The 16,410-nt window shown below is 50.2% G+C and overlaps 1 protein-coding gene across 2 annotated transcripts in view; it reads left to right on the plus strand.

Moving 5' to 3' along the window:
- Positions 1 to 16,410, plus strand: part of DTX4 (deltex E3 ubiquitin ligase 4) — a 37,173-nt gene that overhangs the window by 15,948 nt on the left and 4,815 nt on the right. For both annotated transcript variants that reach the window (XM_058689084.1, XM_058689083.1), the window contains exons 3-8: positions 1,029 to 1,090; positions 1,408 to 1,569; positions 3,358 to 3,419; positions 4,868 to 5,020; positions 8,060 to 8,221; positions 13,509 to 13,598. In XM_058689084.1, the coding sequence (XP_058545067.1) occupies positions 1,029 to 1,090; positions 1,408 to 1,569; positions 3,358 to 3,419; positions 4,868 to 5,020; positions 8,060 to 8,221; positions 13,509 to 13,598 (691 nt within the window). The remainder of the gene's footprint in view (positions 1 to 1,028; positions 1,091 to 1,407; positions 1,570 to 3,357; positions 3,420 to 4,867; positions 5,021 to 8,059; positions 8,222 to 13,508; positions 13,599 to 16,410) is intronic.

Consider the following 16,410-nt stretch of genomic DNA (forward strand, 5'->3'; position numbering starts at 1 on the left):
GGAATTCTGATTCAGGCCTGGGGCTCTGTCTTTTTAAAAGCTTCTCAGGAGCCACTTGGTACACCCACCCAGGCTTGAACGTGCCGCTCCATTTTTCATTCGCTCCACAAACACTCACTGAATGCCTGCTAGCGTCAGGCTGTGAGGATATTTGTCCGTGTGGAGCTTTGATTCTGGAGGGGGCGAGAGTAAAGCAACAGCTTATTTTTTAAAAACCATCAGTTCCAGGGCACCTGGGTGGCTCAGTCGGTTGAGCCTCCGACTCTTGGTGTCGGCTCGGGCGATGATCTTGCGGTTCGTGAGTTCGAGCCCCGCGTCAGGCTCCATGCTACGGCCCAGAGCCTCCTTGGGATTCTCTGTCTCCCTCTCTTTCTGTGCCTCCCCCACTCATTCTCTCTCTCTCAAAATAAATAAACTTAAAAAAAAAATTTTAAACCATCAGTTCCCTGGGGTAAACAAAACAAAAACGAAAGAGAGTGAGGCAAGAGGGCTTGAGAGTCCCGGGGCGGGATGGAGGGGTGGGTCTCGGTATTAAATGAGATGGTCTCAGGAACCTCACAAAAAGGTGAGCCCAGACTGAAGGATCTGTAGGAGGAGGTGAAGCAGAGATCTGCTGGTAGAGCATTTCAGGCAGAAGGAGCCACATAGGCAAAGGCCCTGAGGCAGCAGTGTGGCCCAGCTGGAGCAGGATAAAATGGTGAGGGGTATGTGAGGAGACCAGGAAGATGAGGGTTGAGCGCGGTGGGGGGGACGTTGGCGGGTCACGCGGAGCTGTGTGGGCTTTGCCGGGACCTCGAGAGACTTAAGGAGCCATTGCAAATTTGGGGGGATCCGAGGGGAGGGGTGACATGGTCTGACTTAGATTTTAAACGTTAACATTCCTGCTTGTGGTGCTAAGAACCGGCTCTGCCTTGAATAGAGATAAGTAGTTTCTGTCGGAAAAGGGACCTCTCAGTGAGTGGATTTTGGGGGTTCCAACCCCACCCCACTTGTCAAAACCGTAATGTGTCTGCTCTTTCCTTCCACAGGGTCCCCACTGTGCCAGTAAAGAACCTCAATGGGTCCAGTCCTGTTAACCCGGCCCTGGCAGGTAAGTGCTTGCTTTACGGCGGGCGGGGGAAAGGAAAGCTCGGGCCAAGGAGGTGGTGAGCATTTACCGCAAAGAAAGAATTGAATGAAAGCAAATGTGGATGTTGGGAGCAGGGTGGGGAGTGGGGGAAGAAGCACAGCTTCTGTTGGAGAGGAGCAAAGGCACACCTTTCTGGGGCAGGCAGCGCGGGCCAGGGGAGGCTGAGTGAGTCACGAGAGCTTGTGCCGGCGAAACAGGGGGGCGGGCTCCCGGGGAGGGCGGTTGGTGGGATGCTGGGAACTAACTCTGCAGTCCGCGCTCACGCCCTGCCCTTCCAGGAATCACCGGGATTCTCATGAGTGCAGCCGGGCTGCCCGTGTGCCTCACCAGGCCGCCCAAGCTGGTTCTCCACCCGCCCCCGGTCAGCAAGAGCGAAATCAAATCCATCCCGGGGGTTTCCAACACGAGCCGCAAGACCACCAAAAAGCAGGCCAAGAAAGGTATCAGCCTCCTTGTCTTAGGGGGTATGAGAGTCAAAGGCGTGGGCCTCGGCCGTGGCTTTGCCGCCATCACCCAAGGTCATACCCGTGGCTTCACCCTCTGTGCCTTCGTTTCTGCGTCTGCTAAGTGGGCCCAACTAGCCCCTGTTCTGCTGATTGCACCAAAGTGGATTGTGCGTGAGTGAGAGGGAGGCACCTTAAGAAGTGCAAAAACACGGTCCGGAAATATAGAGACACAGAGCCACCAAGCGTGACGCATAAAATACGATACAGGGGACTGTCACTGTGGCCCTGGAGCCAGAACAGCCTGGGTTCCAGTCCTGACTGTGACACTTCCAAGTCATGTGACCGCAGAGAGCCCTTTTTCTTTCCTTTACAATGGGGTAAAAAATGCTCACAACAAGGATGGGGCAGGTGTGCCCCAGAACGCATCCATGACAGGGAGTGACCACTGCCCTGTGTCCCCCCAGAGCCCCTAGGCTGACCATTCGAACCTTCCTTCAGGCACTCCTTCCTCCCTGTGCACAGTCCCGTCACCAGGGGGTCCAGATGTGTGTCTACCCTGTCTCAGCTCTGCGGCCGGTCTTTCTGGCCGCTGGTGTTGGTTGTTAAATGTCTTGACCGTCACCCCAGGCCCCCACCTTACAACCTTGTTTTGAAGGGTCCATGAGATCTCATGTATATTGTAACTGGGCCCAGGGCCTGGCAAGCAAGAGGCTGTCAATGAACAGAAGCTTCATTCTTCGAAGCGGGCTGGGGGGAAGGAAGGGCCTGCATCCTGGGTTTTGGTGGTTGCATGATCTGCTTCCTCAGACCCTTGCCCTACTTTTCTACGCCATCAAAAGTTCTCTGCTTAAATGAACTCAATTGCCCTGTTCATAGTCTGATAGGAAATGACAGGATTTCACACTTTCCCGCGCTTCCTGTGATTATTAATAGCACATGTTGGACCCTTAGCTGGAAAAGTGCTAAAGGTCTATGCGTCCATTAGCTTCTTTAATTGTCAAAGCAACCCTTTGAGTGGGCTCGATTGCTTTGCCCGATCTCACAGGTGAGAAAATAGAAGCTGAGAGAAGCTAAGAGGGGTCCCCAGGGAGGCACTGGTCCTTTTTGAGGTTGTATCATCCTGTCTCCTGCCTTCAGGCTGGGCTGCCTCCTAGAGGTCCAGCCCCCAGAGAAATTCCAGAATCGCTGCAGCCTGTCAGGATGCTTCCCTGCTGCTGGTCTCCCGCACCATCAGCGGCCAAGGAAGCTGTGGGCATAGCTTCCTGCTTTCCCATGAAAATAAAATCACTTTGACACCACATTACAGACCGGGACAGTACTCGGCACACTGTAAAAAGCATGTGATAAGCCTACCTCCTTTTTTTTTTTTTTAACGCGTAACAGTTTACACAGTGCTGTCTTCTGCTACCTCGCCTCATCGTTTGGGCATGCCCAGGCTCTTTGATTACACGGAAGAGAGCCCCACACCACCCATCTCAGTTAAAAAGTGGGTTTGGTGAAAACAGGCCAGGCCCGGGGCGGGGTTGGGGGGGTGGCTGTCAGGAAAAAGACTGCGGGAGGGAAAGACAGGCAGGCACACCTCCCACCTTCCCAGACACCTAGCTCCTTCCTCCTCCTGCCGATTCCCTTTCAGATTCTTAAATGTGGTTGCAGAATGAATTCCTCCCCCTGCCTGCTTTGAGCCTGGCTGCTGGCTCCCCTCTCTGCGTGCCCAGCCTGATGAGGCCGTTTGATCCCTTACCTCTGTCTTGGTGGCCCACTGACCACCCTGTCCCCCCACAGGTAAAACCCCAGAGGAAGTGCTCAAGAAGTATCTGCAGAAAGTCCGGCACCCGCCAGATGAGGTGAGCGCAGGGGGGAGGCAGGGCAGTGTTCACCCACAGCTTCTCCTCCGCCGGGGTTTTCCACAGGTTGCAGCAGGAGCGGATTTCTGCGTCCTGGCTGCTACAGAGCCGCTCAGAGCTGCCACAGGGCTCCAAGGTTGGCGGTCTGGAGCCGCAGACCGAGGCTGCATTCTAAACCACCTTCCCGTGAACAGTCTGAATGTAACAAAAACAGCATGACAAGCGCTGGGAACTGACGTTTATTTCTTCTTCTTCTTCTTCTACTTATTATTTTTTTAAGGAGGCTTGAACTCATGACCCTGAGATCAAGAGCCGGATACTTAACCAACTGAGTCAGCCAGGCGCCCCGTGGGAACTGACTTTTAAATGGGCTTGATGTAGACCAGTGGTTCTCAGCCAGAGGGAGTTCTGCATGGGGGGGTGGGGAGGGGCGTGGGGGAGGGAACTGCTAATGGGCAGAGGCCAACGGTGCTAAATAGCCACCGTGCCCAGGACAGCCCCCTCAGCGAAGAATTACCAACCCCAAATGTCAATAGTGCCAAGGTTGAGAAATCCTCTTATAGGCTTATTGATTTATTTATTCTTAATGTTTATTTTCTTATTGAAAAAGTTTTTTCATGTTCATTTATTTTCGAGAGAGAGAGACAGAGCGTTGAGTGGGGGAGAGACAGAGAGAGAGAGGGAGACACAGAATCCCAAGCAGGCTGCAGGCTCTGAGCTGTCAGCACAGACCTTAACGTGGGGCTCGAACTCATGCACTGCGAGATCGTGACCTGAGCTGAAGTTGGATGCTTAACCAACTGAGCCACCCAGGCACCCCAGTATTTATTTTATTTTTGAGGGTGGGGAGAGGGAGGGAGCATATGCAGGGAGGGAGGGGTGGCAGAGAGAGGAAGACACAGGATCCAAAGCAGGCTCCAGGCTGTCAGCCCCATTCAGGGCTCCGACTCACAAACGGTGAGATCATGACCTGAGCCAAAGTCAGACGCTGAGCTGACCGAGCCACCCAGGCGTGCCTCTTGTTGACTTATTTAAACAGCAGCCCCTCTGGTACACTTGAGATACAATTGCTTTGCAAACGTTCAGCTTAAATAAAGGATCTGTCAGCAAGTGTCTGTTTCCTCCGCAAGCCATTGGAGAACACCAAGGAAGGACAGTGTCTCATCATCGCCCTAAAGGAGAGGACAGTTTTGGTGGTGAGCCCCAGGTGGCCTGTGCCACCAGCAGCAATTATTCCAGGAACTTTTCTGCTGTGTAAAGTGAGATAAACCTAGATTTCGATTCCCAAAGGCATGTCTGTATATATCCTGGTTTGTGGGTTTTCTAGAAGAGGAACAGGGACACCTCACCGGACGTCTGATCATGCGAGAATCACTGCGGAGATGCTCTGGCCTCCCAGGCTGGGCCAGCGCTGAAGGCCTCTCTGCTCTGTCCCCTCCCGCCCCCAGGACTGCACCATCTGTATGGAGCGCCTCACGGCCCCCTCGGGCTACAAGGGCCTGCAGCCAACAGTCAAGCCTGACCTGGTGGGAAAGCTGTCCAGATGCGGCCACATCTACCACATCTATTGTCTGGTCGCCATGTACAACAATGGCAACAAGGTTAGTGCCAGCCTGCGGGGCTGGCCCCCGCCCGCCATGGGCCCTGGAGGAGCAAAAGCGTGAAGGCCCTGTTGGGGTGATTTGGGGTGTCTGAGAGGCACCCTGGGGGCAGCAGGAGTGAGGATCTTGGCTGTTCTCAGCAGGGTCAGCGTCTTACACAATTATAACGTTCGCAAAACCTGTCTTACCCAACTGCTCCCCTCCCCCATCTCTACAGTGGGTGTGATGGTCTGAGAGGTAGAGACTTCAGTCCATGAGAGTTCTTGGGGGGAAGGGGGGTTGACAGTGTGCCCATAGTGAGCGTTCATTACACCCACTGTGGGCAGGTTTCTAGTCCCTTCGAAGCTCACTGTTGGAGGAGGGGAAGGCTGTCTGTGATGCTCACCTGGTCCATACTGACGGCAGAGCAGCGTTCCTCCATGAAGCTGGATTCCAGGAATCTGCGAGTCTCCTTAGATGCTAACTCTCTCTTTACACTATCCGAGCTTTTACTAAGCCACTGACATCCCTCACGTCCTTTGCTGTGCCTGGAATAACCGTCACTCCCCTCTCCCCATGAATTCAAATCCTACCTGCTTCTCCAGACCCCGCTTGGATCGCAGCAGAATTTGAGGTTTCCCTGATGTCCCCAGCTTCTTATTCATCCCCTCCCCCCCAAAAGTCTGCCTTTCGGGGTCTGCTCTGTACTTCTCCTGCTGTGGGAAAGAGGAGAGGAGAGAGTCAGCAGACCCAAGCTTGAACCCTGGCTTTAGTAACTGAGTGATTGTGGGCAAGATTTTCAATCTCTCTGAGATTTCATTTTCCACATGGAAAATGGAGATAAAATAATACCTACTTTCCAGGGCATTATTACCATTATTAGTCAAATGGATATCTCCTTGGCATTATAGGTATAATTTTTTTTCCCTTCATCTTTATATAGCCCTGTGATTGAAGTTCCCAGAGTGCTGACCTTGGGCTGACCTTGGGACCTTTGTCTCAGAGAGCCCATGCTCAGTCACTGATGGATGATGCGGTCTGAACTGGTTTTCACTTTCCTGACCCTAGGTTAAAAGGTTTCATTGGGGTTTTGTATTTTAAGAGGTTATTTTGGATTTAAAGGGATTTTTTAGCATGTTCATTCTCTTTTTGAGGACTGTTTTCAAGAACAATCTAGCTCCTCTTTGCACTAATACTTTGAAGCATGCCGTTTAAAATTTTCTTCACACAGAAGAGGAAACGAAAGGACCCAGAGAGAAACCCAGTGGTTCTCCCAAGGCCATGAAGCAAGTTAAGGCCAGAGCAGAAGGTGGAAGGGCCAAGGCTTGGCCCCAAGCCTTGGGTTCCTGTCCCGTTGACCACATGGAGTAACCTTCTCCATTGCCCTGAACGCAAGTTACTCCTTTAACATTAGTAGAGCTTGAGCTGAAGGTCCCCAAATAGCTCCACAGAGGATCGCTGTCCTCCTGAAATGGTGCGGATGTCCTGGAGAGCTTCTCTCCTGGCTGTGAGCCTTTTCTGCACACATGGCTCCCTGCCCACGCCTTCCTTCTCACCCACTTTCTTCTGGAAAGCCTGGGAACAAGGTCTCCTCCCAGCCGTGCAGGCCACGCCTCGCTGGGCCCCAGTGTGAAGCCAAGGCCCCTTATATGTCTGCATCCAGAGTCTTGCCCTGCGCCCCAACACAGCCACCGAGCCGTGGGCTTTGTACAGACAGCTGAGGACCAAGCCCTAACTAGTGTCAAGTCCTTTAATGGTGCTGTGCCTCAGTTTTCTTCTCTGTAAAAGGGAATAATTTTTTTAAAATATTTATTTATTTGAGGGGGAGGGAGGGGCAGAGAGGGAGGGAGACAGAGGTGGGACTTGAACTCACAAACCAGGAGATCATGACCTTAACTGCTCAGGTGCCCCAAAATGGGAACCATTTTTAAAAAAAAAACTTTTTTTTGTATTTATTTATTTTTGAGAGACAGAGAGACAGAGCACAAGTGGGGAGGGGCAGAGAGAGAAGGAGACAGAATCCAAAGCAAGCTCCAGGCTCTGAGCTGCCAGCACAGAGCCCGACGCGGCGCTCGAACTCACAAACCGTGAGATCATGACCTGAGCTGAAGTTGGATGCTCAACCAACTGAGCCACCCAGGCGCCCCGGGAATCATTTTTAAGGCTAATAATAAGGCTAATATTCCTTTAAAGCTGATATCAGGCGAGGCCTACGTGAAACAAGATGTAAAGTCTTTTGTAAGATTTAAAACGCCTTCACTAACAACTCATTCCCTCCCTCGTTGCCTGTGCAGACCTTGTCCTCAATCCTTCAAAACCAGTCCACAGCTCTTCTTTAAGGACCATTTTCTTAAAGTCAGCTTCATCTACTCGGGCACACGACACCCACTTTCTCTTTTCAGAGCAGTGGTTTCTAAACCCGTACGAGCCTTAGGGGTCATAAAAGTACTAATAACAGTTAGAGACACGACTTAGTGGTCAGCACTTCCTGTGGGTTCTCTAATTCAATCCTTCCAACAACCCAGTGAGGTAGATACTATTGTTTTCCTTGTTCTGTTACAAAGCCGAGACCCAGAGAGGTTAAGTAATTTGCTCCAGGTCTCCCAGCAGGTAGATGGCAGAGCTGAGAATCCAAAGTTCTCACTCTTCACTGCTACTTTCTGTAGCGCCCCCCCCCTCCCCCCGCCATCCAGTTTGGTGGCCTGGGGTGGGGTCCAAGCATCTTTGTTTCCAGCAAGCTTCGTCAGGATTGTGATGCTCAGCAGTTGGGCAGAGGCTGCTCCCTAGTGCTTTGTTGTGTGTCCGACTCGTTTGGGACTTCACGGTTAATAATGACTCCCTGTGTATGTTCCCTGCCCGCATGGGCTGCTCTGCCTTTCAAGGATGGGGGGGTCTCTCTTACACGGCCCTTAGCATGGAGCTAATTTGTGGAATTTACTTATCTGGGTGCATTTTGTCCCCCTGGCCTTTTATCTTTGTCCCCTTCCAGGGTTAGGTGGGGTTAGGGGTGTGTTGCCAAGACTGTTTCCCAACCTGGCTGTTCCTGCCTTGCGCCCTCAGGACGGAAGTTTGCAGTGTCCAACCTGTAAGACCATTTATGGGGTGAAGACAGGCACCCAGCCTCCGGGGAAGATGGAGTACCACCTCATCCCTCACTCCCTGCCCGGCCACCCCGACTGCAAAACCATCCGGATCATCTACAGCATCCCTCCTGGCATTCAGGTGCTCCCGAGTCAGCCGCGGGCTTTTATTTACTTATTTTTTAAGTTTCAGTGTTTGCAGGCAATAGGTTTGTCTTTTTTCTTTAATGTTTATTTATTTTTGAGAGACAGAGACAGAGCATGAGGGGGGAGGGGCAGAGAGAGAGGGAGACACAGAATCCAAAGCAGGCTCCAGGCTCCGAGCTGTCAGCACAGAGCCCGATGCGGGGCTCGAACCCACGAACTGTGAGATCATGACCTGAGCCGAAGTTGGACACTTAACTAAGCTGTACAGGTGCCCCAGTAATATGTTTGTCTTAATCTGTTCAGGCTGCTTCAAGAAAATATCACAGACTGGGTAGCTTTTAAACAACGGAAAGTTATTTCTCACAGTTCCGGAGGCTGGGAAGTCCAAGCTCAAGGTGCTGGCAGATTCACTATCTGGTAAGCCCCTGCTTCCTAGGTCACGGACATCTTTATGCTGTGTCCTCATGGCAGAAGGGGTGAGGGAGCTCTCTGGGGTCTCTCTTATGAGGGCACTAATCCCATTCATGAGGGCTCCCCTTCATGACCTTATCACCCACCCAAGACCCAACCTCCAAATACCATCATCTTGGGGGTTAGATTTCAACTTGTTAATTTCCGAGGGTTACAGACTCTCAGTTTATAGCAGTCCATTACTTCTTGTACTCCTTGCTTGCAAAATACATTCTGTTCCAATAGTCCCCAAAGTCTTAACTCATTCCAGCATCAACTTTAAAGTCTAAATCCGAGGACTCACCTACATACCATCTAAATCAGAGGTGGGAGAGACCCCATGTACAAGTTCCTCTCCAGCTGGGACTCCGTGAAACTGAACAGGTTATGTGGTGGGGCCCTCGTGAACAGGATGGGTGCCCTTGTAAAAGAGCCCCCGGAGAGCCCCCGCATCCCTTCCCGAATCGAGGACACAGGGAGAAGACAGCAGTCTATGAACCAGGAAGTGGGCGCCCACCCGACACTGGATCTGCTGGCACCTTGGACTTCCCAGCCTCCGGAACTGTGAGAAATAGATCTCTGTTGTTTAAGCCACCCAGTCTGTGGTGTCTCATTACAGCAGCCGGAGAGAAATAAGATAATTTTATACTGTGAAAAGTTTCCTTTCCTCCGTCCACCCGGTTTCACCTCCTGCCCCCGCGTTCCACCATTGTTCTTACCTTCTTACGTGTCCCCCAGGATTCTCCGTGCATGTGCAGCAAAGACTGTTTCCACCTCTCCCATTGGTACACAGAGGGGGACATTTTAGACATATTGTTCTGCACCATGGTTTTTTCAATTAACAATATAGTTTGTAGATCTTCCCATGTTGGTATAGAGGGAGCTTCTTCGTTCCTTCTTGGCTCTGGGTGAGAATCCATAGTATACATGCACCCTAATTTATATTCAACAGTCTCCACTTGATGGGCATATGGATTGCTTCCAATCTTTTTACTACAACAAATAATACTGTAACAGATAACCTTGTATGCATGTGAGTATATCTGTAGAATAATTTTCCAGAAGTAGAATTTCTTTGTCAAATGATATTTGCATTTATAATTCAATAGATGTCCCTTGGCTTTGATTTTTGTAGGCATTTATTTCCTCTTTTGATTCTTTGAAAGACAGCCCTAAGGAACAAATTGAACCCTATTCCTAACAGTAAATACAAATGTGCCCCTTCCTTCACACACTGAAGATTTTTTAACTGATCTAGGATTCATTTATTTGGCAACTATTTATCAGTTCACCCTTCCTTCCTCCCTCCTCCTTGCCTTCTTCCATTTTGTCTCTTATTTAACAAACATTGGAGGATGGATTATGGACCAGGCATGTTCTAGGTGCTGGAGAAACAAAGGTGAGCAAAGTGGACACAGTCTTTTCTCCTTGGAGGCCCCCATTCTAGCGGGATGAGGAAGTCAATGCCCAGATACATAAGCGAGGTATTGCCAACTAGCGATAAGAGATGTGGCAGAAATAAACCGGAGCAGGTGAGATAGTCTGTAAAAGAATTTAAAGAAAAATATGGTTATTCCTGGAGGGACTTACCAGCCAGTCAGAGAAAATAAGTCTACATCACCAAACTATAGAACACAACATAATGTGCACCATAGATAAACGCTGTGGGGGGTGGGGGGGGCAACACAAGAGGTCTTCAAAGTCTGAAGACACTTGGGTTCTGAATCCTGGCCGACTCTGTATTGGCTGGGACGTTGGACCACCACCAGACCTCTCTGAGCTCAGTTTCTTTTTTTTTTTTTTTTTTAATTTTTTTTAACGTTTATTTTTGAGAGACAGAGAAAGACAGAGCCTGAGCGGGGGAGGGGCAGACAGAGAGGGGCTACATAGAATCTGAAGCAGGCTCCAGGCTCCGAGCTGTCAGCACAGAGCCCAATGCGTGGCTTGAACTCACAAACCATGAGATCGTGACCTGAGCCAAAGCTGGATGCTTAACCAGCTGAGCCACCCAGGTGCCCCTTGGTTTTTTCATCCATATAGCTGAGAACCTCCTGTGCAGGGGGCTTTGTAAGAATGGGAGTGAACATTTGTATGTGCATGCTGTGGTATTGGGCACGGTGGTCAGGGGCTCAGTGCCCGGTGACTGGCATTATGTGAGCAAGCTACTTGTCCGGGTAAAGAAGAAGAGGGCTTATGTCTGTCTGTCTGGGAGGGTCTGAGGAGACTTTCTGGTGCAGGGCACCAGTAGTTGAACCTTGAGAGCCATAAAGAAATGGAGGAGAAGGTTTTTAGTGGGAGGACAGAGTTGTGGCGGAGAGGAAGTAGGGGTGTTGGTGGGCCACAAAGAAGAGTTTAATTTGGGGACTTGTGACAGTGGGGGATGGGAGGAGGGTGCGTGAAGGAGCAGAGAGTGAAGGAGGACTGTGGGCAGGCCATGGAAGGACGCCAGCATGGTGAGGGCTGCAGCTTTATTTGTCAGGCTTTGTTTGTCCAGCTCACTGCTGGATGCGACCAACATTTTGGGAAGTTGTGTAGTTGGGACTGCACTTTGGGAAGGTCAGCCTGGCGGAGAAGTGAGGGGTGACCTGATTAGACCAGTTAGGAGACCATTCTGGTCATGGGGCCTGAACAAGGAAGGTGCGGAGGATGAGGGAGAGGGAGATGTGGTTGGAGGTGGGGGCAGCTGCGACCTTCTGGAATGACTGGAGGCAGCCAGTTGGGATGGTAGGGACAAGACTGACAATATGGGAGTCGGGGAGTCGGGAGAGACAGCCGGTGGCTGATCCCTGGTGAGAAGGAGGGCAAAGATCAGGGTGGGGCAACCATTTTGCAGGAGATTCTTTTCCCAGCCTCTGGGACTAAAGAATGGAGAGCCAGCACAGAGGTTGAGGTGGTGGGAGGGGTGGTGTTGAGGGGCCGCTTGCTGCCTGTGTAGACGCCATGGATCACGGATCGTCCAGGAAAACTCAAGCTTGCGCCAAGGGAAATGCATTTCTCTGGGGTCAGTGCAGCCACTCTATAGACCACCCCCTGCGAGTCAGTAGCAGGACCCCTCAGTGCTGTGTCCGTCCCTGTCCCTGGAGACTCCAGAGACCACAAGGGCTTGGGGTTTCCAAGAGGAGTCGAGAACTTGGAGTTCTGCCTTCACTTCAGAGAATGAGTCTCCAGTCTAGAGGAGGCAGAGTCGTGACTGCTCCACTTGGCGACGTGCAGAGAGCACACAGCCTCCTGGGGTCAGCGCCAGGCGGGTGTCTGTGTTGCAGACGGGCAAGTCCCAGGAGGGTGAGGTGCGGGCAGAGCCGTGCTGGGAATCGTCTCTGGAGTTGGGCAGTCTGGCTTACAAACAGCTGTGGCCGTGAGCGTGTTGTAAATGTGCTGTGATTTCATGGGACTATGAAATTCAGAACTGTCACGTCCTGCGTCTCCAAGAAGATGTTGTTACCTCTCTCAGCCCAGGGGTATATTTCCCTTCTCCTGTATCGCGCTTAAGATGTTCAGTTTGGAAAGGATAGATGATCTTGAGCCAGGCTACTGAAAATCTTTTTAAATCACAGGATTTAAAACTCAATTTGGGAGGGATGGGTGCCTGGGTAAGTTCAGTTAGTTAAGTGTCTGACTCTAGGTTTCAGCTCAGGTCATGATCTCGCAGTTCCAGAGTTTGAGCGCTGCATCAGGCTCTGCACTGACACGCAGGGTCTGCTTGGGATTTTCTCTCTCTCTCTGACTCTCCCCTGCTCTCCCTCTCTCTCTCTCAAAATAAATAAATAAACTTCTAAAAAATCCGTTTGGAACCACCATCCACTATAAGAAAAAAATGAAAAGTCTGTGTTTTCTTATAGTTTCTTCATTCATTCATGCATTCATTCACTCCTCGACTCATTTTTTTCAGCCACGACAGTTACCATTTGTGTGAGAGCTTGTGCTAGGAGCTGCATGGAATTATCAATATTAGATTGGCTTCACCTAGAAGGGATTTTTTAAATGGCTCCACAGACCCTCAGGGGGTTAGGGATGCTCAGAAATTATAGACAAACATTTCTGTTTGGGGTGGGAAGGGGTTGGGAGGGGGGCGGATAGATGCATTGGTTCTGGGAGAAAAATCCCTCACTTTTCATGAGCTTCTCAAGGGGGCCTGTGGATCCTGATTAGGAAGCCTGGCTTCTGGCTAAATTCTGCGTCAGTTTCTGTCCCTGCTTGCTTGCTGAATTGGGGTATCAGTGCACCTCCGAGTTCACTGCAGCATTATTCACAATAGCCAAGACCCTACATGCACATCAGTGGATGAATGGATAAAGATGACTCCGAGGCTCCTGGCTCAGAGGCACTTTTGTTATTCTGAGTACTTTAGAGGGAAAAAGTTCATCGTGTGCCTCAGGAAGCCTGGGCTTAAATTTTGGCAAAGCCATTGACGTTGGAGAAGCCCTGTGACCTCTCTAGGCTGAAGTTTTCCTCTTTTGTGAAACAAAAGAGCCCGTGGCCAGAGCCCCCGGGTGATGATGATGAACGTTTACTGGGCTCTTACTATGCACTGCAGGTGCCAAGATCACTTTAGCCTTCACACTCTCCCTATTCGATGGCTGGGGGAACCCACACCCCAAGAGAGGGCTCCAGCTGACACATCGGGAGGTGGCCGCTCTGGGTCCAAACGCAGGTCTAACGACTCCAAAACAGGTGGGAAACCACTGCTATCACTGCTTTGGGATTTGTTCTCTGTCCAGACGCTGTGACCGTTATTATTGTCATCATTACTTGAATTAGTCACGCATGGTCTGCACCCCTTCATTAAAAACATCTTGAAAAATGCCCTTCGCTGACTTCCTTTCTGCTTTCAGGGGCCGGAACACCCAAATCCTGGGAAGAGTTTCAGCGCCCGTGGCTTCCCAAGACACTGTTACCTTCCAGACAGCGAGAAAGGGAGAAAAGTAAGAACGGGGGTTTGGGGGGCTGGGGGGTAGGATTTGCTTCTGTGTCAGGGCCCCAAGTTTTGCTTCCTGCTGTGCACAGGCTTAAAGAGCTGAGTCTCTTTTTACCATAGACGCACATGGTAACAAGGTCATATTTGAGTCAACTGTAGGTTAAGGTGGGGACGATTAGAATGTTTTCTTTTGCAGGATATAGTTGGGGCAGGGCTTTTTCCTCTCCTGGATAGCACTGGCAATAATTCATCTATTTTAGGATGCTTTCCCAGGGGGCTTTGCTGCTTAGCAGATGGTCCTGGGACCAGCACCAGTGACAACACCTAGAAGCTTGGTGTTGAGATCAGGGAAGGTTTTGAAAATCCAATCATTTTCTGGCCTTAGCCACAGAAAAATGAACATAAAGATTTTATTCTAATTTTACAATTCATAGAACCACTGAAGCCCAAACCTCGGGGCACCTGGGTGGCTCAGTTGGTTAAGCATCCGGCTTTGGCTCAGGTCATGATTTCATGACTTCGTGGGTTCAAGCCCCGCGTTGGGCTCTGCGCTGACAGAATGGAGCCTTCTTGGGATTCTCTGTCTGTCTGTCTCTCTCTCTCTACCCCTCCCCCACTTGCACTCTCTCTGTCTCTCTTAAAATGGGTAAATACACTTTTTTAAAAAAATGCAGAACCTTAGAAACTCCTTCATTTTAACAAGATCCCAGGTGATCTGACAGTACATTAAAGCTTCAGAGGCACTGCTCCAGGGCAGGGATCCTAATTTGTGGGAGATTACCTTTTTTCTTTTCTTTTAATGTACTTCTGTATTCTATGAATTTCCCAAAAGACAGAGGGAAAAATGATTGGGTTTCTGGATCCCCAGTGATTCATGATTCAAGCTTAAGTGGTTCTATGAATTGTAAAATTAGAATAAAATCTTTATGTTCATTTTTCTGTGGCTAAGGCCAGAAAACGATTGGATTTCCAAACCTTCCCTGATCTCAAAAAGGAAAAGAACCATTGATCCAAGGGGGTGTCGCGCCCCTTCTTGTGGGGTGCAGTGCTGGACCGGAAGTGGGTTTTAGCTAGCTTTCTCTAGGTCCTGCTGGGTAACAACCTTGGTCTCAGAGGCTGACATCAACAAATGCTGACTCTCATGCACTGTGCATGCCAGTGGCTGTGGCTTGTTTGGCTGCTATGAGTCCACTCTGTCTGCTCCGTGGGGCCCCGTGTCCTGGAATCCAGGCTGAAGGAGCAGCCTTTCTGTGGTCTCTGCCCTTCTCCTGGAAGGGAGCAGAGGAGCAAGAGAGAATCCGAGTGGAATAGTGTGAACCCACTACAGCTGCTGCTGGAAGCTTGTCACTCCTACTCACCTTTCACAGGCCCCAGCAAGTCATGAACACCACACAAGGAACGGGGTCATGAACTGCCTACAAGGCAGCCCCTTGGGTCCCATGGCAAAGGGCATGGGTGTTCTGTTACAGAGGAGGAAGCAGATCATGTGGAACAATGAGAAAATCAACCACATGGTGAAGATGTACCCAGTGCAGGGTCCTCAGATTAGAAGTCAGGACCAGTCCTGATCCTGAGCCCTGAGCAAGCCATATTTCTGTGCCTGAGCCCCAGCTCTACAGTCCCAACCGCTGGCTAAACATGTCCGCTGTGAAGTCCTACTGCTAAAACTTGAATCTTCTTGCCAAGAGCTGCTCCCCTCTCTTCCAGGCCTCCCTCCTCTTGTTAATGACATACCCAGAATCCCTGGGACCCATATTGGACACAGTAGTCTCCTTGGACTCTCTCTCTGAGCCACCACCCCACTGGCTTGTTTCCCAGTGAACTGCCCGCCAAACCACGTGACTCCTTTTCTAATCCTGCCATACCCACCTAGTAAATACATTTTTTTTTTTACTTTATCTATTTATTTTGAGAGAGAGAAGGAGCATGAGCAGGGGGAGGGGCAGAGAGAAAGGGAAAGAGAGAGAATCCCGAGCAGCCTTCACACTGTCAGCACAGAGCCCGACACAGGGCCTGATCTCACAAACCATGAGATCATGACCTGAGCTGACATCAAGAGTCCGATGCTTAACCCACTGAGCCACCCAGGGGCCCCATAAATACTTTCATCTTTCACCTGCCACCAGGTTAAGTATCTTAAAGTACAGTTTCTACCACCAAACTTTTTTGTTGGAAAGAAATAAGGTAGAAAAAAACCCAAAAAATTGTTCTGATATCTTTCCCTTCCTTCTTTACAAAGTACGATCTTCTCAGCTTGGCATTCAAGGCCTACTATGGTGGGGGTCTGAACCTTCCCCTCTCACTAATTCCTCACCTTTATCCTTCACATCTGCTGGTCTGGGACCTTAACCTTGGGCTCCTGCACAGTGAGGTAATAAGAGCCTGGGCTTTGGAGACAAACTGGCCTGGGTTCGAGTCCTACTTTAGCAATTTACCAGATGTGGGGACTGGCATAAAGATGAACATTCTGAGGTCTTAGTTACTGGATCCATATAACAGTGGTTATAGTTTCTATCTGTGTGGACAGGATGTTGTTAAGAATTAAGTGAAAGTAGCATTTGTAAAATGCCCAGCATGGTGACAGCTGTTGTTATAATTACACATGCCTTGGCTCATATTCATTTACTGTGTCTACATGTCCTTTTCTATTAATGGACAGCTGGCCCTTAAACAACTCAGGGGTTAGAGGTGCTGACCTCTATCCTCCCAAAGCTGATATCCACATATAACTTTGACTTCCCCAAAACTTAACCACTAACAGTCTACTGTTGACCAGAAGCCTTGCCGATAACATAGGCAGCCAGTTAACACGTATTTTG

Source organism: Neofelis nebulosa, chromosome 10 (genome assembly GCF_028018385.1).
Source record: "Neofelis nebulosa isolate mNeoNeb1 chromosome 10, mNeoNeb1.pri, whole genome shotgun sequence".
Lineage (NCBI taxonomy): Eukaryota > Metazoa > Chordata > Mammalia > Carnivora > Felidae > Neofelis > Neofelis nebulosa.